The 26563-nt window shown below is 42.7% G+C and overlaps 1 protein-coding gene across 1 annotated transcript; it reads left to right on the plus strand.

The window, feature by feature from the left end:
• The first annotated feature begins 1289 nt into the window (after positions 1 to 1289).
• Positions 1290 to 25888, plus strand: Pkd2l1 (polycystin 2 like 1, transient receptor potential cation channel). Its single transcript, XM_069993826.1, has 15 exons — positions 1290 to 1530; positions 2025 to 2138; positions 16938 to 17065; positions 17492 to 17745; positions 18537 to 18761; positions 18927 to 19155; positions 19802 to 19972; positions 20139 to 20320; positions 20654 to 20774; positions 21519 to 21617; positions 21817 to 21938; positions 23907 to 24033; positions 24735 to 24853; positions 25103 to 25226; positions 25835 to 25888. Exons 1-15 carry the CDS (start codon positions 1290 to 1292, stop codon positions 25874 to 25876), a joined length of 2298 nt encoding a protein of 765 aa, XP_069849927.1. The 3' UTR covers positions 25877 to 25888.
• The last annotated feature ends 675 nt before the right edge of the window (positions 25889 to 26563 follow it).

The following is a 26563-nucleotide window of genomic DNA, read 5'->3' on the forward strand; positions in this document are numbered from 1 at the left end:
ACTTGCTAGGCAAAAACTCTACCATTGCTTATGATATTTTGGGGATAAGTTCTCATGCTTCTGCCTTGGACAGGCCTTGAACCGTAGCTCTCCTATCTATGTCCTCCCACTTAGCTGAGATCATAGGCACACCATTTGGGTATATTTGTTTAGATGAAATCTCACTGACTTTCTTTTTCCAGGCTGGCCTACAACCCAAATCCTATTTTTTGATAGCTATGTTATAGGTATGACCCAATGCACCTGTATCCCCCATCCTGTTGTAAGATACTGTTTTGCAAGACAGGAGTCTTGTTGCAACTATTCATAAGGCTCTTTCTTGGGGGAAGTGCTGCAGCTCTCTATTCCCTTCTCAGGTGATCTAACCCAGGACAGTTGACACTGATCAGTTTCTCATCCTTTTATTTACAAAGAAAACAGGTTTTAAGAGAGCAAAGCAAGTAGAGCAATCCTGATATCTCTCCTATTTCCATTTTGTGCTCAGGCTTACAATTCTAGGCTAAGGGTTAAGCAGAATCCCAGGAAAAGATGACCAGTTCAACGGGATCCAGATGTGCAATCCCAATAAGGAGTTGCAAGTGGCATGGTTCTTGCCCTATGTTCTCTTTTGATCTTCCACATCAGCCCATACACAGCATTTTTCCTAAGCTGAGCCTCCTATTTCAGGAACATGATTTTATGGGTACTATGCCTGTAAACCATGGGGAAAACCCTCAGAGTGAGGTGAGGGAGGAGAGCTTCATTCCTCACTCACTAGGAGACAGCTCAAGGGGAAAGGCTGAAGGAGCCCCAAGAGATCAGTTACCCATGATGGAGTCCTGTAGCCTGTATCTTCCACCACTCCTCCTTTCCCTGAGACCTCTGGACATTTCTCCTAGGTACAATCTGGATACCATCGCTTCTTTCAGTCCATCTGCATATCTCCCTCCTTTCTGTCCCCTCCACAAACCCTTGGTTCCCAGCTCCCTCCCAGCCCTTTCTTTCTGTCCCTAAGGATTTGTGAGGAGACTAAAGAGAAAGAGTGAGAGACAGAGACAGAGATACAGAGAGAGACAGAGAGAGAATATCTACGCTGGCAGGATTGATGATCATCCCACCCCCCTCCACCTCAGTTCGTTCCCTCCCCCAGTCTGTTTCAGATTCCCCACCCAGACACAGTGAGAGCAGCTGGAGCATCTGCTTTCAGACTTCCGATCCTTGCCCTCTGCTGGCTGTGCAGAGTTGGGCCTTTGTTCTGATTTTCCTGTGACAGTGGGCACCTACAGTGCCAGGTCCTCTCCTCCTTCCCCATGAATTCCATGGGAGGTCCTGAGGGGCAGGAGCTGCACAAGCTGGATAATGGAGCCTGGGACAACCCTGCCTACAGTAGTTCCCCTTCACCTCATGGGACACCAAGGATCTACACTGTCTCCAGTGTGGTATCCCCCTCCAACGAGCCCCAACCCAAGAAGCCTGAAGATGGAGTCCAGGAGAAGACACACAGGACCCTTGGGTCCCGCTGCTGCCTCCACATCTGTCATTGCATCAGAGGTACCAGCCTGGGGAGGGGGCTTCCTGGGATATTGGGGTCAGGGGCAAGGAGCACTAGAGCTCTGAGGGTCAAAGCTCATCTGAGGAAGAGGTGTAATTATGGTGTCTCTGAGATGGCGTGGGTTAAAGAAGACATTCTTGTGCTCTGCCAGAGGGGTCAATTGCAGGGTCATCTGTTATCGACACAGAAAGTTGGGTAGGAGTAAGTCTGAGAGAGAGCACAAGTCGATGAGACTCTAGACTGTCCCCTGGAACAGGTGCCTGTCTTTCATGGCTTCACTTTCTGTGACCCAGTGCCTCACCCTGTCCCCTCAGGGAATTTAGGGGAGGAAGAAGGCATGGATCTGGATAGAGTAGGCAGATGCCACCATGGGATCAAGGGATGGGAAAGGAAGGGCTGGGTGAAGATGGTACAAAAAACAGGGGCAGGTGTGAATGGATAACTGGGCAGGATGTGTTGTCAGAGACTCTGAGCCCCTGTCTAATTACCTTAGGACTCTGGGGAACAACCCTGACTGAGAACACAGCTGAGAACAGGGAACTTTATGTGAAGACCACCCTGCGAGAGCTTCTGGTATACATCGTGTTCCTGGTAGACATCTGTCTGTGTGAGTAGCCTCCGTCTCTCGGCTGTCTGTCTGTGAGAACCATGAATGTGTGTGACATATGTGTATACACCTGTCTTCAGTCAACACCTGTGGGGCAGCATCTATCTGTGGGAGGCGTGTGTCCTGGAAACTCTCTATATATATCCATTTCAACTCCCTTTTTAGCTTAAGTTAATATCACAGAATTTGGTGGAAGAAGGTAGATCATTAGGCAGACTGTTAAAGGAAGTATGTAGAATTATTAGGAAACAGTTTTTAAGTTCAAGTTCCTAATTTTGAGTCAGTGGCCATGGTTTTCTGTTGGCAGGTGGAAGTTTTTACCCTATCTTAAGAATGGGGGTCACCGCTGTCTGTGTGGTAGGTTTGCTGTGTGTGCTTACTGCACAATATCTCATCCATGAGTCTTTAGAGGCAAGAAGAGAACGATTCCATTTGTAGGTTCATGAGAAGAGGGTTAGTATGGTGGTATCCTGTGATGGAGCTCACCTCACAAACATCAGAGGAGTACCTGTGAGACCCTTGCTCTATCCCCACACTGGGAAGAGTTGGTCTCTGAGTTTGATAAGAGAAGGAAGTAGAAATATGGAAGAGCAGGCTATGGAAGGAGAGTCAAGGAACTGTAGAAAATAGCTGGACACAGGTGTCTGAGTGAGGGTGAAAATTAATTTTTTCCTTAAAAATTTGCAGTGGCGAAATTATGAAAAAACCTAGTTTACTCTACAAAAGATGAATGGATCAAGAAAATATGGCATGTATATTTATGTGTCTATTTATATATATCACATTGTATATATTATATTGTGTATATTATATAATATATTGTACATATATATTAGTATATATATTATATATTTTATATCATTTTTTTTCTTTTACTGTTCCTAGGTCTTGAAATCAGGGCATGGGCATTGTCTCTGAGCTTCTTTTCCCTCAAGCCTGGCACTCTAAATCTTGAGCCATGGCTCCACTTCCAGCTTTTTAGTAGTCAACTGGAGATAAGAGTCTCACAGAAGCTGGGTGATGGTGGCTCATGCCTATAGTCCTAGCTATTCAGGAGGCTGAAACCTGAAAATCACAGTTGGAAACCAGCTTGGGCAAGAAAGTCTATGATACTCTTATCTTTAATAAACTACCCAGAAAAAGCTGGAAGGGGTGCTGTGGCTTAGTTGTAGAATGCTAGCCTTGATCACAAAGAAGCTCAGGGACAGCACTCAGGTCCCTGAGTTCAAGCCCACTGTCTGGCAAAAAGAAAAAAATCTCATGGATTTTCCTGCCCAGGTTAGCTTTGAGCTATGAGCCAAGAGCCTCAGATCTCATTTTTCTGAGTAGCTCCGGTTACAGGCATGAGCCTCCAATGGCTGGCTGTTATATCCATTTTTAAATGAAGCATTTAAAAGGTAAAAATATATGAACTAGAAAGTGGTTCATTGGTAAAAATAAACGGGCTGGGAAGGTGGCTCAGTGGTAGAGTGCTTGCCTTGCATGCATGAGGCTCTGAGTTTGATTCCTCAGCACCACATAAGCAGAAGAAGCCAAAAGTGGTGCTGTGGTTCAAGTGGTAGAGCTCTCGCCTTGAGCTGAAGAGCTGAGGGACAGCGTCCAGAGTTCAGGCCCCATGACAAAAAAAAAAAAAAAAAGGTAAAAATACAAACAAAAAATTTCTCTTGTGATGCTGCTTCTTCTGTGGTAAGTAAGATTGTAGTTTCTGTTAGCGTGTCAGGGCTGTGAATAAAGTAGTGTCCAACACATTTGCAGGCTATGGCCAGCCACACTAGTTAAAAGCCTCAGTATTTGCAGTATTTGAGTTAGCCCAAAAGCGTTCATTTGTCTTGTTGCTTCATCTGCTTGTTTTCTTGTGGCTTGGCCACGTAGATAGACCTACACTTTTTTTTGATTTGTGGAATGGGAGTGATAACAGAACAAATATTGTAGAGCTGTTTGGAGTAGTCCAATGAGCTAGCTCAATGTAATGCATCTGAAAAAGGATTCAATGACTTAGTAGTTCATGTTTATAATCCCAGATAGTTGGGGTAGGAGGCCAGCCAGGTTAAAAAAATGTTGAGACTTTATCTCAATGAAAAAGATGGACCCAGTAATGCATGTCTGTAATTTCACATAGGAATAGCTTCCTCCAGTATTAAAATCCTATACTACTTGTTTCACAGTGGATATACATTGACATATCATCACTCAACGTCAATAGTTCACAATAGGGTTCACTCTTGGTCTTTCATATTCTATAGTTTTAGGCAAATATAAAGTGACATATTTATGTTGTAATGGTATAATATAGAGTACTTTCATATCTTAAAATCTAAATGAACACTGCTGGCTCTCACTTGTAAGACTACTCAGGAAGCTGAGATTTGAGGATGGCAGTTCAAGGCCAACCTGGTCAGGAAAGCCTATGAGACTCCTATTTCCAATAAATTACAAAAAAAGCTGAAAGTAGAGTTGTGGCTCAAATGATAGAGCACTATCCTTGAGCAAAAAAGTTCAGGAACTAGACCCAGGCCCTGAGGTCAAGCCCCAGGACTGGCACCTTCCCCCCACAAAAAAAGTCTTAAAATCTTCTGACTTTTACCTGTTTATCATTCTCTGTATACAATCCCTGGCAACCACTGCCAATATTTACTATCTCCATAGTTTTGTCTTTTATAAAGTGTCATAGTTACAGTACAGTATGTAGCTTTTCAGATTAATTTATTTGACAAATTTTTCAGTCTACAGATCCAAGTGAGTGTTTTTGAACTTCCACAAAATAATAAACCAATAATTATTAGCTGGGCTCTAGTAGTTCACACCTATAATCCTAGCTACTCAAGAGGTTGATATCCGAGCATCACAATTCAAAGCCAGTCCACACAGAAAGTCCAAGAGACTCTTATATCCAATTAACCAGCAAAACAAATTGGGAGTGGATGTGTGGCTCAAGTAGTAGAGCAGCAGACTTCAATGAAAAAGCTAAGTGAGAGTGTCTAGTCCTGAGTTTAAATCCCAGTTCAATCACATACAAAATAGTTTACATAAAAACATTAAAGAGCCAGATACTGGGCTCTTGCTGTAATCCTAACTACTCCAGAGGCTGAGATGTGAGGTCAAAGTTTGAAGCCATCCTGGACAGAAAAGTATGTAAGACTCTTATCTCCATTTAGGCAGCCATAAATGGAGCTGTGACCCAAGTGGTAGAATGCTAGCCTAGAGTACAAAATTCATGGACAGCTCCCAGGCCCTAATTTCAAGCCTCATGACTGACACAAATTAAAAAAAGGAAAACAAAAAACTAAAACATAAACACTGAAGAACATTTTGATGTATAATTCATCACTATCATATCCAAAGATACCTTTATTTTTTCACATCACTAGTGCTTATGCATATACATACATATTTTACCCAATTGTATTATATCCTATACTTTTACACATAATTAAATCACAAATAACCCATTTTAATAGATTATGTATTTTAATTTTATGATCATAGTCATTGACGGAAATACTTATTATTTCAACTTTTATGATTGGTAAATATATCTTGGCCTTTTAGGTTCCCCCCACACACACTTTTCTTGAATTTTATCCTTATAGTAATTTCCAAGGAGAGAGATAATTAGGTCAAAAGTCAGGAATATCTTCTTAGCATTGGCTGTATGTTGTCATTTTTGCTTCTGAAAGGGATCAGGCACAGTTACTATGCCACTGGTGTTGTGAGATCACACCAGCTTTGCCATGATCTCACCAAAACTGGATATTCATTTATAAATTTTAGTATTAAATAAGTCTAAAATGGTATGATTTGCTTTGAATATCTCATCTCTGATTACAAATGAGCATGAAGAGGTTTATGTTTAATTTATAACATGCTTATTTTTTTAATAAATTGCATAAAACAGGACTTAGGAGGGATGAGGGGAAGGTTTTAAGAAAGTTGTGTCATTAGACTTTTGTGACAATCATCCACCAGGTTTCTCATTTCTACCACTGGAGCTTTTTTTTTTTTTTTTTTTGGTCAGTCATGGGGCTTGAACTCCGGGTTTGGGCGCTGTCCCTTCACTCTTTAGCTCAAGGTGAGTGCTCTACCACTTGAGCCACAGCGCCACTACCAGTTTTCTAGTGGTTCATTAGAGATAAGAGTCTCACAGACTTTCCTGCCCAGGCTGGCTTTGAACCATGATCCTCATATCTCAGCCTCCTGAGTAGCTAGGATTATAGGAGTGAGCCACCGCCACCAGCACCCGACTACCACTGGAGCTTTGAAAGTGGAAAGAATAGCTCATGAAATTGGTTGGACAGCTACTGCTTAGAGATTTTGCCTGGGATGGGCAATAGTAAACTGTCACTGACATCCATTACTGACACATTTCTTCCTTATGCTTTATTCTAGGAACTTGGTAGGCCTAGAAACCAGGGCTATTTGGGACTCACTTGGCTAAAATAGAGCTATTATTTTCTAGGCAGATGAGGTACAAGAATCATCAATCTTCCCAAAACAATATCAACTGTACAATCCTTGAAACCTATGATCTCATTTGTCCCTGACAGAAATCCTGCAAGAGGTAGATATTATTATTTGTACCCTAGGAAAATGTAACTGTTATCATTATACATAATCAGGAATAATCAGTCATTCTAAACAATTCCTAATGGGTAGAGTGGGTCATCTGTTCAACAGAGAAACTGCTGGAAAATAACTGATTTGTCCTCTTCTTCCTTCTGCCCCTTCCTCCTCCCTTTCCCCCTGCCATCATGATTTTTATGAAAGCCTTCTGGCCCCAGTACTCTTGGAGGACTGGTTGTGGTCTTTTGTTGCTGGAGAAAACATTGAAGGTCTTTGTATAGAAACAATGGCTGTTTGTTTTAGGAGATATTATTGTTATCTCAAAGGTGCACCTGGGACTGGGCCTGTGTGGGAGACGCTGTGAGCCATGACCAGGCTGGATCTGGTCACCATGGAGTCAGGCGGGACAGTAGGAATCCTCAGCCTTTGATGACTCCTCTTGCCCATAAATTAATAGCAATTGGGTAATCTTTGTCTATCTCTGGCCTGCCCCTATTCCCTCTGCTTTCTTTTAATAGGTTTCAGGGTTTGGTCACAGTTTGGCAGGATCTTATATCATCAGAAGAGAATGAATGAGCTTGGAGATTAGGAATAAATTGTCTTTTCTGAAAGACTATTTCTAGATCTGACAAGAGAAGGAATAGAATATATATTGGAGGTCCAGGTGACTGAGCCCCTATGTGTCTATAAAGATGAATGAAGGTGACTGGCCACTTAAAACCATGACGTTAATGAAGGCACAGTGGTAGAACAGAAAGCACATGATACCTAGAAGAAGGCCACCAGTTATATGTGAGGCCTTTTTTTTTTGCCAGTCCTGGGGCTTGAACTCAAAGCCTAGACGCTGTCCCTGAGCTTCTTTTGCTCAAGGCTAGCACTCTACCACTTGAGCCACAGCATCACTTCTGGCTTTTTCTGTTTATGTGGTACTGAGTAATGGAACCTAGGGCTTCATGCATGGTAGCCAAGGACTCTACCACTAAGCCACATTCCCAGCTCCATGTGTGGGACATTTTTGGTGAAGATACTTAAGTCTCCCTGACGATACTTGTACTTTGTGAGGTCGGTAGAAAAAAGGTTACTTAGTGTCCATAGTACATTCTCAGTAAGTACCAATTGGCATTCCACATGAAAGTACAAATAAGGGAAGTTCTGAAAAATCACCCACTATAGATGTAATCAGGCTCAAGCCTGGCTGGTGTAAGTGGACAGAGAAGGGAAGGTAGCTCATTTTATACAGCCCCAATCTGAATACTGGCTCTGCCTCTCACCAGCTAAATGGACCTGAGAAGATCATAGAAACTGAACATGACTCATGGAGAACTTTGCTCTGGGCAAGGTCAAATCAGCAGACATGTCTGACAGGGTGAATGGAAATAATCTAAGGAAAAAGCCTTGGAAATTATCAAACATGGTACACAGGTAAAAGAATCTAAGGACACTCTTACAGGACATGATGATAAGAGGTTTTTTTATGTTTTATTTTTTATATTTTTAAACATTGGAGCTGGGAATGTGGCTCAGTGGTACAGTGCTTGCCTAGCATGCAGGAAACCCTGGGTTCCATTCCTCAGTACCACATAAACAGAAAAGGCTGGAAGTGGCACTGTGGCTCAAGTGGTAGAGTGCTAGCTGTGAGCAAAAGAAGCTCAGAGACAGTGCCCAAGCCCTGAGTTCAAGCCTTATTATTGGCAAAGAATAATAATTTACTTCATTGTTATTATAGAGGTGATGTATAGGGGGTTACAATTACATGAATCAGATAATGAATAAATTTCCTTTCATAAAATGCCTTCTGTTCCCTCATTCTCTCCCAGTCCCTTCCTCTTGTCTCTACCCACAACTTGTATAGTTCAGTTTCATCAATGTCCAGTGAATTCCACTGCTACACTTTTTTACCCTTTTTCCCCTTGAGTTCTGTGCCTTACCCCCACCCCAAAGATATACACGTGAATATACCGTAGGTGAGTTAAAGAAGACAGAATCATCAAAAACTAAAAAAAGAAAAAAAGTCTTTTGTTTTCCATATCTTGAAGTTCATTTCACTACATATATTATTTTATATAATTATGAAGAGGCACTTAACCATTGCACCTTTGTGTCCCTCCCTTAAAAAGAGTGTCCTCTTTTGGGCTCACTATGTGTGAGTATCTAGAATCCTCTTATAGTTAGTCATATGCCAGTACATTTTAGATCTAACTTCCACCTATCAGAGAGACCATGCCTGTTTGTCTCCCTGAGCTTGGCTTATCTCACTTAACATACATGATTTGTTCCAGTTCCATCCATTTCCCTGCCAATAACATTATTTTATTTTATTCTTTCTAAAGGCTGTGTAAAATTCCATTGTGTACATGTACCGCATTTTTTTTTTTCCGGCAGCAGGTTTTAAGTTCAGGCAGCAACTCAAGCCTGGGAAGACATTCTAATCCCAGAAATAAGGCCTAGGGCAATGTTTTCAAACGTGTACTCTGAGGAACCTGGGGGCTTTCTGTGACTGAGAGGGATGTTAAATGCCTCATTCATCCAGTCATGTATTTATATACTTTCTTCATCTACTTCAACCAAAGCAATGCATTGCAACAGATTAAATATAGAAGCATTTATGAGATCAAGCCAAACATTAAGGAGACTTGTAAATGTGTAACACAATGCTATGTTTCATGGTAATTTTTTAGAGAAATATCACGATTTTTGAGCTGTGCACCAGTGACTCATGCCTGTAATTCTAGCTACTCAAGAGGCTAAGATTTGAGGATCACGATTCAAAGCCAGACCAGAAAAGAAAGCCTGTGAGATTCTTATCACCAATTCACACACCTTCCCTGCCGCCCCCCCCCCCAAAAAAAAGAATAGCTGAAAGTGGAGCTGTGGCTCAAATGTTAGAGTGCTAGCCTTGAGCAAAAAAGCTCAGGGACAGCACTCAAGCTCTGAGTTTAAGCTCCAGGACCAGCATGTGCATGGAACATGCACACACACACACACACACACACACACACACACACACGTATGCGCTTTCTCTCTCTCTCTCCCTCTCTCTGTCTCTCTCTCCCCCGTATATAATGATTTGTGTCTAGCATGTTGGTGTATACTTGCAAGTTCAGCACCAAGGAGACAAAGGCAGAAGGATCACAAGTCTGAGGCTAGCCTGGGCTGCCTCACATATTCCAAATCCATGTCTCAAAAAACAAAAAATAGGACTAGCTATAGTGGCTTATTCTTGCATTGCAACTCTTCAGCATCTCAGTAAGTTGGGTGGTACGATGCACCTGTTATTCAACTCTGTAGGAAATGTAGGTAAGAGAACCACATGTCAAGCTGGCCCTTTGCAAAAACAGTGATCCTTCCAAAAAATAACTAAAGCAAAAAAGGACTTGGGGTGTGACTCGAGTGGTAGAGTGCCTAACTCACAAGGATAAAACACTGGGTTAAAATGCTACAACATACATACATACACACACAAACACACACACACACACACACACACACACACACATACATATACACAAAGTAAAAATGAGAAAAAATGGAAAAGAAAATATGTTAATTTTTTAAATAAAAAGTTATTTATGTTTACACATATTATGACTGTCATCTTTTTTTGTTTTGGATTTTTAAATCTCTTTATTTTATTCTTAGGATTGAATTCCATGGCCTAGTTTATGTTTAACATGCTCTCTACCATTGCAACTAAATCTCCATCTTGTTATTATCTTTTATGTTTATTGATTAATTATATTTTTCCTTAGTTTCAATTCCTAATAAGCTGACAGATATAAATTTAAAAACAAACAAACTTTGGAGTTCTCAAGAACTTTTTTTTATTTTATTTTTATTTATTTTTATTTATTTTTTGGGAGTCCGGTCATGGGGCCTGAACTCTGGGCTTGGGCACTGTCCCTCAGCTCTTCAGCTCAAGGCTAGCACCCTGCCACTTGAGCCACAGCACCACTTCCGGGTTTCTCTTTTTTGCTTATGTGGTGCTGAGGAATCGAACCCAGGGCCTCATGCATGAAAAGCAAGTGCTATACCACTGAGCCACCTTCCCAGCCCCCATCAAGAACTTTAAATTAGAGAGGAATCCCGAGTGAAATTTTGAGAATAAATGATGTAGATTCTAATTAAATTATTTCATAGCACGGAGGAAAATAAAAATGATAGAAGGGTTCTGTGAACTCAGTAATGATTTTGTTTGTTCATTTTTTTGAGACAAGTTATCAGTTTATAGTCCAGGTTATCCTCAAACTCAAGATCCTTCTGTTCTAACCTCCAAAAAACTATAGCTATAGTGTGTACTATCCTACCTGTAAACCATTTTAACCCAGAGCTCTATGATTAGATTTCACTTTTGTCAGAATAGCAATTTTTATATCCAGTTCTTTTTACATTTCTTATCAAGCATTGTTGCCTCCTCCTTTGTTTCCCCTTCCCATCCCTTCCCATCGTCCCCTCCACACACACACACACACACACACACACACACACACACACACACACACACACACACCCCGCGCCAAAGGTGTAAAGTTCATTGTTCAACATAACATATTGTACATCTCATTGTTACAATGGGACAGACTGTATCCCTATTTAAACAATTTGTTTTTTCCCTTCCCCTCCACAAAATTATACCAACGTCAAATACAGTGAAAACAGGGGTTATACTGTGGGGGATAAATCCAGTTCTTGACTTTTTCCCTCCTCCTATTCTTTTCTTAGAAATGTTTCTCTTTCCAAGTACCCATCTGATACAATTATGCACATGGAAATCTTCAATTTCAGTGCTAATTTAACCTCAATAATAAGACCAAACTAACAATGCATTAGATAAGATGAAAATCTAGTTTCCACTCAAAAAACAAATCTGTGGAATAAGAAACCTTGGATTAATACAAGGCTCTACAATTGTGTATTCCAGGCTCCTTCTACCTTACTGCTTTGCCATTCTCAACATGCAGCTTGTTTCTCATGTTCAGCTGCTGCCCTTATGTTCATATACCATCTAGCAGGAAATGGGGAAGAAGAAAGGAAAGCATGTTCTCCCCTTTTATGGACGTAATTAAATGGCCAACATATCTAGCTGCCAAGAAGGCTGGGAATAGCCTCTTCTGTTAGATATCAAAGTGCCTCCAGTTAAAATGATTATGAGGGGCTGGGAAGGTAGCTCAGCGGTAGAGTGCATGCCTTGCAAGCATGAGGCCCTGGGTTCGATTCCTCAGCACCACATAAACAGAAAAAGCCGGAAGTGGCGCTGTGGCTCCAGTGGTAGAGCACTAGCCTTGAGCTGAAGAGCTGAGGGATAGCACCCAGACCCAGAGTTCAGGCCCCATGACCGGCAAAGTAAATAAATAAATTAAATAAAATGATTGTGAGGAGAGGTATTGAATATTTCAGTCCATGCTAAATAAACTAAAAAGAAATCTTTCCCATAGTTTGGCACTAGAGACAGTAACAATTAATGAATAGAACTTGGAGTAATCAAGGCATTACCTGAAATAATCTTCCTGAGGTAAAATCACTGGGCAGATTGACAAGAACTGCTTCTTTTCTACCAAGAGAGGCTATTACAGAGCTTAGCTAAGCTATTGTGAAAGTATTATCAGGAGTTATTGGGCAGGAATAAATAAGGATCACTGTTCTCAATACTGTATTTTATTTCACAAGAAAATCGAATCACCCCATAGCGGTAACAAAAGATCACCTCCCACCTGTAATTATTCATCTTGCAAGATCCCAGAAAGATGTATTATGTCAATAATTAGGTGGAGATATTTCAGAGAAGTTTTCAATGAGCCAAGTGCTAAGAGCAGCTCAAGAAGCCAAGACCAAGTAAGGCCCAAGGGCCTTCCTACTCTGCAACCATTGGAGAATGACAGAACAGCCAGAGGCTGTATCCACACAATGGCTATTAGGGAAGGGATGGGGTGAGGAGACCAACATGGCTGCTTTCTAACCTAGGAAGGAGCAGTGGGCTTTTGATGTACAATTCGCAATGCAGGAGTAGTACAGGTACATGAAGGAACTGTATAGTCACTGTCAGAAGCACCCCAACACTCTGAGGACCTTTGTCAGTTAGTTGAAGGGACAGATCCCATTTCTGCCCAAGAAGAATGTGCTAGAAAAGGTGGAGGTGATCCATTTCATAGTCATTAGGGGCAGGGAAGGAGCTCAGTAGCATCAGATGACCTGTATGGCAGTTCATGGGAAAGGAGAGGCATGGGGTATTGCACTGACTTCTTGTTATTTTTTATTGTTCTTATTAAGGAGTTGTATCAAGGTGATACAATTCTATACATTAGGTAATGAGTACAATGTTATCCTTAGACAATGACATCCTTTCCTTCACTTTTCTTCTATTTCTCCCTCCCATCCCTACCTACAAGTTACATGATTCATTTTTTCTTTTTTTTCTTTTTTTTTTAAATTTTTTTTTGGTTCGGTTGTGGGGTCTGAACTCTGGGCCTGGACGCTGTCCCTCAGCTCTTCAGCTCAAGGCTAGCGCTCTACCACTTGAGCCACAGCGCCACTTCCCGCTTTTTTCTTTTTGCTTATGTGGTGCTGAGGAATCGAACCCAGGGCCTCATGCATGCAAGGCAAGTACTCTACCACTGAGCCACCTTCCCAGCCCCATGATTCATTTTTTCTATAGTGTATATTAAATACAATGACTATATTTGTTCACCTTTCTTCCCTCTGTTCCTGTGTCCCCCTTTTACTAACACTAAAAACAAACAAACAAAAGCTCCCATTTCCTTGAATTTGTTTTGATATAGTACTTTAGATGTTCAGAGGAGTTATGCCCTAAATGTATTCTCCATTAGTCACTTTGTGTGTAAATGTGCTGACATCTTCTTTGCTCTGAGCAGGGAATATGCACCAGCAATTCAAAAGAGAGGATGAGAATATTTTGTCTCTAAACACAGAAATCAAGTTATTACCCAACCTCAGAATATGATGATTAATTACAACTGTCATATTGTTTCAATTTTTTAAAAAATACATTGTATCTATGTCTTAAGGGGACCAGGCCAGCTTACATTGAAAGGCACAAATAACACTCATGGCTTATGCCTGTAATCTTAGCTAGTCAGAGGGCTGAGATCTGAGGATCATGGTTCAAAGCCAATGTAGGCAGGGAAGTCCTGAGACTCTTATCACCAATTAATCTACAAAAAAAGCTGGAAGTGGAAGTGTGGCTCAAGTGGAAGAAGGAGAAGGAGAAGAGGAAAAGGAAGAAGAAGAAGGAGGGGGAAGGGGGGGAGGAGGAGGAGGAAGATGAAGATGATCATGATGAGGAGGAAGATAAGGAGGACAAGGACGAGGAGGAGGAGGAGGAGGAAGAAGAAGAAGAAGAAGAGGAGGAAGAAGAAGAACAACAAGAAGAACAAGAAGAACAAGAAGAACAAGAAGAAGAAGAAGAAGAAGGAAGAAGAAGGAGAAGAAGGAGAAGAAGGAGAAGAAGGAGAAGAAGGAGAAGAAGGAGAAGAAGGAGAAGAAGAAGAAGAAGAAGAAGAAGAAGAAGAAGAACTACCACCACCACCACCACCACTACTACTACTACTACCAACAACAAGATGGGGGAATTTATTTGGTTCATAGTTCTGACATTTTCGTCTTTGGTCAGTTGGCTCCATACTTCTAGGCCCATAGTAAGGAGAAACCATTGTGGAATAAGGACGTAGCTGAGAAGAATTGCTCACCTTATGACAGTCAGGAGGCAGACAGGAGTAACAGGGAGGCACCAGGGCAATGTACAACCTTCAAAGACAAGGCCCCTTTAGAATAGTTGTAGGGTTCCTTTGTGGTCTTTTCTGTATGTATGTAGTTCAGTTAAAGTGTTACAAAGAAAGAATAGTAAATTTCTGTATATTGATAGGCATTTGACCAAGTGAAGCCAGTGTTTCTTAGAAGATGTAATCTTTATATATTGAGCTTCAACATATACCTCAGTGGTAGAACACTTGCCTAGCATGTGGAAGGCCCTAGATTCAATCCCCAACTCAGAAACTTAGAAAGAAAGGTAGAAAGATGGAAGAAAGGAAGAGAGAGAGAGAGAGAGAGAGAGAGAGAGAGAGAGAGAGAGAGAGAGAGAGAGAGAGAGAGGGAGAATAAAGAGAGAGTATCCCTAAATGTTGGCAAGCAGTTCAGAACAATGTTAGCTGAAAAATAAAAGCGGTAGTAGTGAGTACTGCCTAGTGGCCATTTTACAAAATTCAACAATTTAGTCCTATATCATTAGAAAAAGTTCAGCATATCATTCATTAGAAAATTGCCTATAGTTCTCTAGATACTAAAGACAGGTAACTGCAGATATATTTTGAACTTTCTTAATAGAGTGGAACAAGGGGATATGAAGTAATAATGCTTCTTTCTTTTCTGATTCCCATCTCTGGAGAAGTATGATGCATAGTACGTAATAAGGAACACCCTTTCCTCCAGCTCCATAGGCAAGTTCCATTTCACCCCCAAGTCATTCCATTTCCAAATGGGATGGTGAGAAAAAATTAAGTCCAAGCAAAACAATGGCATTTGCAGGGAAATGGATGGAACTAGAAGAAATCATGTTGAGTGAGGTAAGCCAAGAGCAAAGAGACAAACAGCACATGGTCTCCCTGATAAGTAGATGTTAAATCCAAAACGTAAGTAAACAAGACTTGAGAAACAAAGGACTTCCACTCATCTGGTTGAATCACTACTAAATAACCCCATGCCGCTGATCACATATATGGTATATATGTGCACACCGGAGGGAAACCAAGAGTATGACACAGAACTAGAGGGAATCAGGGAAAATATACAACAGTGGGACCCATCAGCTGCACTGGACATTGATCAAAATGAACTAAGCAATTCAATGTCAGCGATGGGAGGGAGGGAACTAGTGGAAAGAGGGAACGGCTGATGCTATGCAAAAGGAAAGAAATATACATATCACCCAATGTGGAAGAAATAACTATTGTCAAAGCTCATAGAACTCATAAATGTTATAGACCACAATAGACAATTTGCCCCATGAAAGTTAGAATGTGTTTGTGACTTTAACCAAGCATCACTATCCCACAATACTGTGAAATGTGTGAAATTATGTAATCAATCACAATAAAGAATTTGCAAAAAATAAAAGAAAATAGAAAAAAAAGAAAAGAAAGTCCAAGATGTGAAAAAAAATGTTTAAGGGAATTGCTGACAAGAGGCTGAAAAGTCCTACTTTTAAGTTTTTTAATGCAATTACAGAAAATTATAGAAAAATAGCAAGAATAACACAAAGAATTCCTATAGACACTTCAAGCATTTCATACATTTCCCAAACATTCTACCATGCCTACATTCCCCCCTCCTTCTACACACCATCATTACCACCACTGTTTGAGAGTGAATTGTGGATATAATACATTTTTCTGAATGCATTTATTAGGGTGGGTGAGGAAAATGCTGACTTTAGGAAAAGGGCAGACCTTTTTCTCCTTTGCTAAATCTGGAATGCATTGAGTCCCTTACACAGGAGATATCTGTGACCAGCAGCAAGCCCTGCCAATGCCCAGGTGCCATGCTCACTCCTACTCCCATGATGACAGCGTCTAGAAGCTAGTGTAAAGTGTTTATCCAGAGTGGGCCTCGGAGTATTCTAGAATTAGGAGGAACTTTCCAAAGGGTATAAATAGGGGACACATGCAAGCAAACAAGATCCAAAGTAACAGTCTCTGTTCTGGAGAGTAAGAACTGTAAAGATAAGCTGAGTCCATAGAAAAGAGTGAAATTTCAGAATGTTGATTTCAATCAACAATTACTGAGACGAGAGCCATCTTTGTAGGAGACTTTGTAGCCAAACCTTTCCCTAATACAACCTCTGGTTTTCCCCAGTGCTACCATTAGCTTTCCTGGACTACTATATTGAGTAGGTCTTATGGGAAACCATGTAGATACACCTTTTGTGCCAGATAAATGGGCTTTCTTGTCTCCACTGGAGAATAGTGATGGGAACTGTACCAGTGACTCACTCCTAGCAACTCAGGAGGCTGAGATCTAAGGATCATGGTTCGAAGCCAGCCTGAGCAGAAAAGTCAGTGAGACTCTTATCTCCAAATAACCACCAGACAACCAGAAGTGTTGCTGTGGCTCAAAGTGGTAGGGTACTAGCTTTAAGCCACAAAATTCAGGGATAGCACTTAGGCACCGAGTTCAAGCTCTGTGACCCAAAACAAAACAAAACAAAACACAGCCTCTTGGGTTATTTTCTAGTGACCTATGGAATGACAAGTTCCAGTGCCTATTACTACACCAAAGTGATGTCTGAGCTCTTCCTACATACCCCATCAGAAACTGGAGTTTCCTTCCAGACCATCAGCAGTATGGCAGACTTCTGGGATGTGAGTATGAGATCTCCACCCTTCTTTCTCCTTCTCAATGACCTAAGATTCAAAGCCAGAGCTCGGGGAGGTCAGGCAAAGGATCAGACTCATAACCAGGGATCATAGGTTCAATCTAGAATCAGACTGAGTCAGAAGGTCAAGCTGAATTAGTGAAGTAGGCTAGAGATGAAGTGGAGGTGAATGAGAGATTGGAATGAAAACCAGGAATTAGACTATTACTGAGAGTAAGAAGAGAGGCAGAACTTCAAAATATATTTTTAGTAAAGTCAGGTCAGAATCTGGCAGAGGTACTGGGGTCGGCTGAATAGAATATAGCAAAAGAGAATAGAAACAAGCTAGGAGTCAAGGAGTGAGAGGAAAGGTCATTCTAAGGACAGAGGTTGGGAGGAGGCTGAGCAAAGCCCAACCCAGCTGTTGGTCCAGTTTGCCCAGGGCCCACTCCTGGACAGTTTGTACTGGACCAAGTGGTACAACAACCAGAGCCTGGGCCATGGCTCACACTCATTCATCTACTATGAGAACCTACTGCTGGGGGCCCCGAGGCTGCGGCAGCTGCGGGTACGCAATGACTCTTGTGTGGTGCATGAGGACTTCCGGGAGGACATTTTCAGCTGCTATGATGTCTACTCTCCAGACAAAGAAGAGCAACTCCCCTTTGGATCTGTCAACGGCACAGCGTGAGTTCCCTCTGCGCCTGACACTATCCTAGGATGTGGAAACATCTACTACTGAGTCTTAAAATACCTAGGGATCAAACCTTGGAGATGCCTGAAGTCATCTCCTTGAGTCCCAACAGTGACTCTTTGGGGATCTTGATATATCTCACTCAGGAATGGAGGTAGGTTAGCACACAGAGCCATAGTTTTCACACCTGTGACAACATACAGGTCACAGTCACACTTACTGTCCTCTACAGGCCCCTCCCCCAGGGAAAACATCTGCCCACAAGTCTCTTGGGTGTGTGAAGAGTAAATGAAGTTGACACAGCCACACAAAACAAAACAATAATAAAGGGAGAGAAAAGAGGGAGCTAGGATAGAAACTTAGGAAGGCTAAGAACAGAGAGTCATTGAGTTGAGCAGTAAGTTGCATATCCATAAGTACTGGAAGGATCCTTCCTAGGGAGATGACAGTTGGGTTGGGACCAAAAGTAGGGCTTGGCTTTGTCCTCCTTATTCTTGAGTACCATAATGAAAAATGAGGAGCTTTACCTTTGAGTTTCAGTACTGCCATTATAGAACTAATTGTCTTGAAAATATCTGGGTATTGATTTCCTTCAGGGACTTCTTCCATGTCCCCCATGAAAAGTGTACAGATACCGATTATCAGTGACACTGCATGTACTTACATACAGGAAATATGTGAAAGTGCAAAGCCCAGACAATCATAAAGTATTCCCATTGCCTTGGGAGATGAACTTTAGGCTGGCTCAGACCTCTCTTTGCTCAGATGGACTTTTCTGTGGCAGGTGGACATATCACTCGCAGGATGAGCTGGAGGGCTCCTCCCACTGGGGCAGACTCACAAGCTACAGTGGAGGCGGCTACTACCTGGACCTTCCAGGATCCCGACGGGCCAGTGCAGAGGCGCTCCGAGACCTTCAGGAGGGGCTGTGGCTGGACAGGGGCACTCGGGTGGTCTTCATAGACTTCTCAGTCTACAATGCCAACATCAATCTTTTCTGTGTTCTGAGGTAGGCCCCCTGTTCTCCACACTGTCCCGCCAGCTGTGGTTCTTGGTGTGTTTTTGATGCTTCCTTAAATTCATACCCCATAGTAATATAAAGGATTGTGTGGGGATCTGTAGGAGGAGGAACTATCTCAGCCCAGACCCCACTAGCTATTTCCTTCCCCTACAGGCTGGTGGTGGAGTTCCCAGCTACAGGAGGTGCCATCCCATCCTGGCAAATCCGAACAGTTAAGCTGATCCGCTATGTCAGCAACTGGGACTTCTTCATCATTGGCTGTGAGATCATCTTCTGCATCTTCATCTTCTATTATATGGTGGAGGAGATCCTGGAACTCCACATGCACCGGCTTGCCTACCTCAGCAGCATCTGGAACATACTGGACCTGGTGGTCATCCTGGTGAGGGACAGAGGCTTCAGGCTTGGTACATACTGGAAGATAGTAGGGAGCTCCAAGTTCTTCCTTTTGGAGCTCCAAGTCCTCCTTCTAACATGTGGTCAAATCACTGCGCCATAGATAGCAGAGCAAGAAAATAATATCCCTCAATCTCAGCCCTTAGTAAGCCCGTCTCACATCTCTCCTCCTGTGAGCCTCTGAGCCTGGCCCTTTTTTTTTTTTTTCTTTATGTAGGTGGTCACCTTCTCTTATGTCTTTTGCCTTTATGACTTGTCCCCTTGAAGAGCTCTGCCTTTTCAATTCAAATATTCTGCATCTTCATCTCTTTTTCATTAGCAGGACCTATTCATTTCTTTACCAAGACATGGAAGTGGTGGGGGTGGAGAGAAATCATGTTCCATATAGCCCTTTACAATGGACATATTTGCTTCTGGCCCCAAAGCCTTCTCTTGGGCTGTAGCATAAGCAAGCTACCCTCATATACAAGTTCCCATTCCACCTGAACTTGATCTAGTGAATGCCTCCGAAGGAAGGGGTGTTTCTTGACCACGTGGCTTACCTGTCTCAGCTCTTCCATGAGATTTTATCTTCGAACTTCTCTTGAGACCTTCTTGACTCCTCTGACAGCCCTGTGACCCCTGTGTGACAGCTTTCCATGCTGGCCGTGGGCTTCCACATATTCCGAACCCTCGAGGTGAATCGGCTGATGGGGAAGCTCTTAGAGCAGCCAAACACATATGCTGACTTCGAGTTCCTGGCTTTCTGGCAGACGCAGTACAACAATATGAATGCTGTCAACCTCTTCTTCGCCTGGATCAAGGTACCAGGGACTTTTCCTTCCTGGTTTGCCTTAGGGTGCCCACACTTCCTCAATTGTGTCTCCTTTTCCTTGTTTTACTTTGGCACCTCTGTGGGCTCCTGGAGTGGACTATTCAAGGCTTTTCACTTTTTCTCCTTCACCATGTGGTTCCCTATGGGCCTTGCAGATATTCAAGTACATCAGCTTCAACAAAACTATGACGCAGCTCTCCTCTACACTGGCCCGCTGTGCCAAGGACATCCTGGGCTTTGCCATCATGTTCTTCATTGTCTTCTTTGCTTATGCCCAGCTTGGTTACCTGCTTTTTGGAACGCAAGTGGAGAACTTCAGCACTTTCACCAAGTGCATGTATGTGTCCTGTCCCCACCCTGGCCCCTCACCCTCCCAGGTGTGTGTAACCTTGGGGAAAATGGGAGGAGGAGGTTGTGTGTGTGTGTGTGTGTGTGTGTGTGTGTGTGTGTGTGTGTGTGTGTGTGTGTGTGTGTGTGTGTGTGTGTGTGTGTGTACTTAAAGCACCTAAGTGAGAGTCTACCGAAGCCTGTGTGTGTGCTGAAGTAATTTATACACCTGTTCTCTCCATCAGATGGGGTCAGAGGTGCTGTGAGGGCAAGTGGGACAGGGGTATGGATTAGGGCCATGGTATGGCGAGGCTCAGGGTAAAGTCCATACCCGGTCTTTCAGTTTTACTCAGTTCCGGATAATCCTTGGGGACTTTGACTACAATGCTATCAACAATGCCAACCGAATCCTGGGCCCTGTCTACTTCGTCACCTATGTCTTCTTCGTCTTCTTCGTGCTCCTGGTGAGGATCCTTCTGAGGGTTGACAACATAGAGGATCTCCAGGGTGGAGTTTTGACCTTTTCTGCCTCCTATTTGGAATTATAATGAGTTTCTCAAAGCAAGAATGGAAAGGATATTGGGTGAGGAGGTTCTTTTGGATCTTTGAGAGGTGGCTAACATGGTCAGCATGCCAAACACAGTCAGGTAGTTTGCCAAGAAATCAAACATTCTTACTCCAAGGAGAAGAAAGTGTCTCATGAGAACAGCTGTCCCTGGAAGCCTCTATGCTTTTTCTCCAGATATGCTCTCATCTGGGGGTATTTTGCTGATTTCTGCTGTTACTACTGGATTGATGTTCTTCTAACTGGGGAATATCTAGGTTTGATTTTTTTTTTATTAACATGGCAGGCAAGTTTATTTGATCTATTGATGGAGATACAGACGTGGATTGTGTTTCACCTTCAAAAGTTTCTGGCTTCAGTAATTAGTGGACCCTGGTTTGGAGGAGTATAGATCATGTGCGGGGCGGGGGGGGGAGGGGTGTATTTTGGTGGGCAGCTGGATGTCTGGTTGGTGAGGGAGAAAAAGAGAAATGAGCAAAAGGCAAGGCTGTGAGGCCCCTGAGAGACAGGCGTGGGTTGACTGCAGAGTCAAGGTTGAAAACATTAGGCCCTCTAGAACCCAGGTCTGCAATATTGGGTCAGTGGGCTCAATGTTTTTAATTGGTCTGAGAGTGAGGGCCCAAACTCTTACTTTATCCTGTAGAACATGTTCCTGGCTATCATCAATGACACATACTCAGAGGTCAAGGAGGAATTGGCTGGACAGAAGGATGAGCTGCAGCTCTATGACCTCCTGAAACAGGTGACTACTTAGTATCCTTGAATAGCCTATAAGCATCCAAGACTGTCTCAAAGCTCTGTGTTATGGTCTATTACCAACTGCTATAGGGACCTATGCTCTCTGATGCTTTCAATTACCCCCTGGCATGCTTTAGATGGAGGTGGAGTCAGGTGTGATGAGGAGCCTGTTGTGACTTCTTCCTGTTTCCTCTCCCTTTCAGGGCTACAAGAAGACTCTACTAAGGTTACGTCTAAGGAAGGAGCAGGTTTCAGATGTGCAGAAGGTCCTTCAGGGTGGGAAGCAGGAGATACAGTTTGAGGATTTTACCAACACCTTGAGGGAGTAAGCAACCAGGAATACAACCTTTGCTAACAAAATTTGACCTTGGCCTATGGACCTAAGACCTTGACTTCTAGGCTTTGGGCCTTCCCCTGTAGGTCTATGGTTTTGAATTTCAGGATTATGTCCTTGCTTTAAAGGTCTTTGAATATAACCTACAACATTCTGGACCTTGTTGTTAGAATGTAACAATATAATCCCACCATTATTATAGTGAGTAGAGAAACATTAGGAATTCATAGATATGTAAGCAAATAAACCAAATCACAGAATAAGTTCAACAACTGAAATGACATGAAAGAAGGAGACATGGAATAAATAGTTATTGATTTTTTTTTTTTGGTCAGTTGTAGGGCTTGAACTTTAGGCCTGGGCACTGACCCTGAGCCCTTCAATTCAAGGAGAGCACTCTGCCACTTGAGCCACAGCACCACTTCTGGTTTTCTGGTGGTTCATTGGAGATAGTCTCATGGAAGCTGGGTGCTGGTGGCTCATGCCTGTAATCCTAGCTATTCAGAAGGTTGAGATCTGAGGATCACCATTCAAAGCCAGCCTAGGCAGGAAAAGTCTGTGAGACTCTTATCTCTAATAAACCACTCAGAAAACCAGAAGAAGTTCAGTGGCTCAAGTGGTAGAATGCTCACCTTAAACTGGAGAGCAGAGGGACAACGCCCAGGCCCAGAGTTCAAGCCCCACAACTGACAAAAAACAACAACTACAAAAAAGAGTCTCATGGACTTTCCTGCCTGGGCTGGCTTTGAACCACAATCCTTAGATCTCAGCCTCCTGAGTAGCTAGGACTATAGGTGTGAGCCACTGGAGCCTGGCCAATTATTGATTCTTTTTGAGCTGATGGGGAAGTTTCCTGGAAGAGCAGAGGAAATTTTAATAAAAGATGACAGCATCTACAGAGGCAGAGTTTTAAAATTAAACAACATATACAACAAAAATAAATAGTTGATAATTTCTAATAAAAAGAAAAGATGAGTCTGGAGGTAAGGCCAGAGAAATGGACATGGCTACTGTTAGGTTTTTAAAAAGAGGTAGCCGAGTAAGAACTGCACCACGCACGTGGTATTCAGGTAAGGGGTAGGTTTATTCAGTAGACCTGCTGGGACCAGGCAAGGTTGACACTCCACGCGGCTGGCAAGAGTGAGAGCAGAGAGAGAGAGCAGAGAGAGCTAGAAAAGAGCAGAGAGAAAGGGTCTAGGCCTGTGCTAGGCCTTATGTAGGGTATGGGCGGAGAAAGGTGTGGCCACATCAAATTCAGATGTGACCTCAGCGGATGCAGATGTGACCTCTTCCAGGTGTCCCAGTTGCCTAGGTAACACAGGTATTGGGTGGAGACTTTGCTGAGAGGAGGGTGGAGTCTGCTAGCCACCCAGGAACAGACCTTACAGCTACTTTGAGAATGGCCTTGATATCCAAACTCTATCCAAAGAATGGGGTGTCCAGGAGCGATTTTTAAGTTGAAAAGGTGTATATTTAGGTTTGCATTTTATTTATTTTCTGTCATGGTCTCAAAAATAAGTTTGGCTATTCTGAAATTGTGGAGTTGATCCTTTCTCCTTAGCCTCTCAAGTAACTGGGACTACAGGTATTTGCCAGCACACATGGTCCACCATCCATTAGATCTGAATTTTAAAAATGATAATATTCTAGTTATGGAGGAAGCACTTCAGAAGCAAGGAGTAGAGGGGAAGCTCAAGTGGAGGTGGTGGCAGGTTATTTAGAGGCAAAAGAGATATTGCAACAATCTCCATAGGAGGGGATCATGAGGCTCTAAGCCCTGGCAGCAGGGGTCAGATCAGGAAGAAGAAACAGTCAAGCAATTTCTTGGGTGTAGAATTGCTAGACTTCAGAGATTCTAGATTTCCCATGTGATCCTCCAATAAAAGGGTGAGGAGTCAATAGTAAAGTTATCACAACTCCAACAGGGCAGAAGTCATTTTGTTGTACTGTTCTCCTCAGACTGGGGCATGAGGAACATGAGATCACTGAGCTCACAGCTGCCTTCACCCGGTTTGATCAGGATGGGAATCACATTCTGGATGAAAAGGAGCAGGAGCAAATGCGACAAGATCTAGAGGAAGAAAGGGTGAGCAGGACTGGTTGGTGAGGAGACAGCGTAAGAACAATGGTCCTCTGTCCCCCTACTCAATATACCTAAACACAAATCAAAACTGAACATCCTCTCCATAGATAATCAGGAAAGAACTCTCCAGAATAGGGGTTCTCAAACAATTACACATTAAATACTCTGGAGAGCTCCTAGACCAATTAAGGTGGAGGAGGGCAGACAGCAGACATTAGTATTGTGTAAAATTCCCAGATGATTACATCGTGCAGGCAAGACTAAGAACCATTTCTCTAAAGCACAGTCTTAGGCAAAGTGTACTAATTGCCTAAGAATCTCTGATAATTCCCTCTGAGGATTTGTCTTCTTGGAATTTTCAAACTCTGATCCTTAGCTGCTCCTACTAGGCCTGCTCTATCACTAACCCAGCCCCAGCAGGGTGACAACATCCTAGATAGAAAGTATCAAAAATGTTCTGGTACTGTCTATCCTCTCCCAAACACATGCTTTGTAGAGTATATGTTTGTTTCTTTGGAAGGTGACTCCTCTCTTAGGGGATGGTCTACCACTACTACCTTGGCCCTATTGGTTCTAGAGCCTGGGAGGGAGGAGGAATATCAAGATGTAGAGTTATTAGAGTCCATTTGGAACAGATAATGGAATAGGAGCTGATGACTTCCCAGAGTCATCTCTTCCCCTCTAATTTCTGACTTCCTGATTAGGTGGCCCTCAATGCTGAGATTGAGAACCTGGGTCGGTCCATTGTACATAGCCCAGCTGGTGAATTTGGTACAGAGGCTGCCACATCAGAAGGCTGGGTTTCTGGAGAAGAATTCTACACGTATGTACAACCAGGAGCCCAGAGCTAGCTGTTTTTAATATTCTTTGTTGTACTTCTCTTATAATTTTCTGTCCCATAATTCTCCACATGATTGTATATTACTTCATTTTTCCCATGCAGCCACCCCCCCACACACACATTTTGTTAACCCTTCCCTTGTAGACACAACCATTCTGTTAACCTTTCACCTTTCCTAGCACTCAGACGCATCTCTGCCCACTTTGTTTCTTCCAAATCCTGCATAGACAGGCTCACAAGAAGAGTCCTACAACTAGAGACTGCTCTGGAAGGAGTTATATCTCAAATTGATGCTGTGGATTCAAAGCTGAAGATGTTGGAGAGGAAAGGACAGCCAGCTTCCTCCCCAGGAGAGGTGAGTAGCACTTCTTTAGTTCCCCATAGTTGAAATCTAATGTCTTTCCGCTCAGTATGAGTGGGTAAGGGAGAGAATACTTTTTAAAGTCTTTCATTTTCAGAGTCCTGGGGAAGTAGGTTCACAGTGATCTTTGTATCAGTGGAAGTAGAGGGGGAATGAAGGAAGGCCTGGAAGTGGATTGTCCTGGCCTAAGGTTTGCCTTGGCCACTAGGAGAACTCTGTGTCTTTGTCTAATTGATTTGATACACAAAGCATCATAGACTGAGCCACTTGTAAGCAATAGAAATCTCTTCTTCAGTTTGGAAGGCTGGGAAGTCTAAGATCAAGTTCACAGGCACCTGTATTTTCCTTATGTTCTCACATGGTAGAAGGAACAAAGAGACTTAAAAAAAAAAAAAAAGAGCTCCACACTCAGGATCTAATCACTTATCAAATGCTACACCTCCTGAGACCATTACATTGGGGATTACATTTCAGCACATGATTTGGGGGGACACAAATATTCAGTCTGTATCAGTCTAGGTTCTCTAAACAAATCTAGAGAAAAATAAAGTAGGACATAAAGTCCTGCTTCAAGTGACCTGTTCCTTTTTCCCCCCTTCCAGCAGGAGGAACGGCGGTTTGGGAACACTTGCATCCAGCTGTAGTTGAATTCCAGCTCCCTAGGGAGTCTGGGTGGGCACAGACTCCCTAGGGAGTCTGAGTGGTGGAAAAGGGGTCATACAACAGACGTTCCTCTCTTTCTGACTCCCCAGAGAGAGCAGCAGGTCCCTTCATGGAAGGTCCCACCCCATGTATGGCCTTTTGAATCAATGTTTCTGTGTGTAGTTGGGCATCATGCTTGTGACTTGGTGTTTCTGTCTATAGCCACATAGTACTGTGGGCTTCTTATTTCTTGTGCACTTAGCTCTACTGTGATTCAAAAATAGTCAAGAACAAACAGGATAAGGAAATGATTCTCCTTAAACACCTAAACAGCCACAATTTATGAAAAAGGTAGAAGCCAGGGCAGTAGGTAGTGTCTAGATGTCTTTTTATTTGCCAGTAAATCTTATTGCTATCCTTTGTGTATCTAGAGATCTGCTGCTAGTATCCATACATTTCTTCCCTTCCCCCATGGAGTTTCTGTAAAAGAGAAACATTAGAGGAGAGTAGACTCCTCTTACAAGCAAGATTCCAATATAGCAGAGGAGTTAGTGCGATGCCCTCCCAGAGCAAAGTTAACAAAGGTTCTTCTGTAGGATCCTGGTTCCTGCCTTTCTGCTGAACACTGGGAACTGGGTGGATATATACCAGGAAACGAAAATAGAATCTGAAGGGAATCAGGCAAGAAA

Source organism: Dipodomys merriami, unplaced genomic scaffold, assembly GCF_024711535.1.
Source record: "Dipodomys merriami isolate MVZ:Mamm:240054 unplaced genomic scaffold, mDipMer1.0.p SCAF_102, whole genome shotgun sequence".
Taxonomy (NCBI): domain Eukaryota; kingdom Metazoa; phylum Chordata; class Mammalia; order Rodentia; family Heteromyidae; genus Dipodomys; species Dipodomys merriami.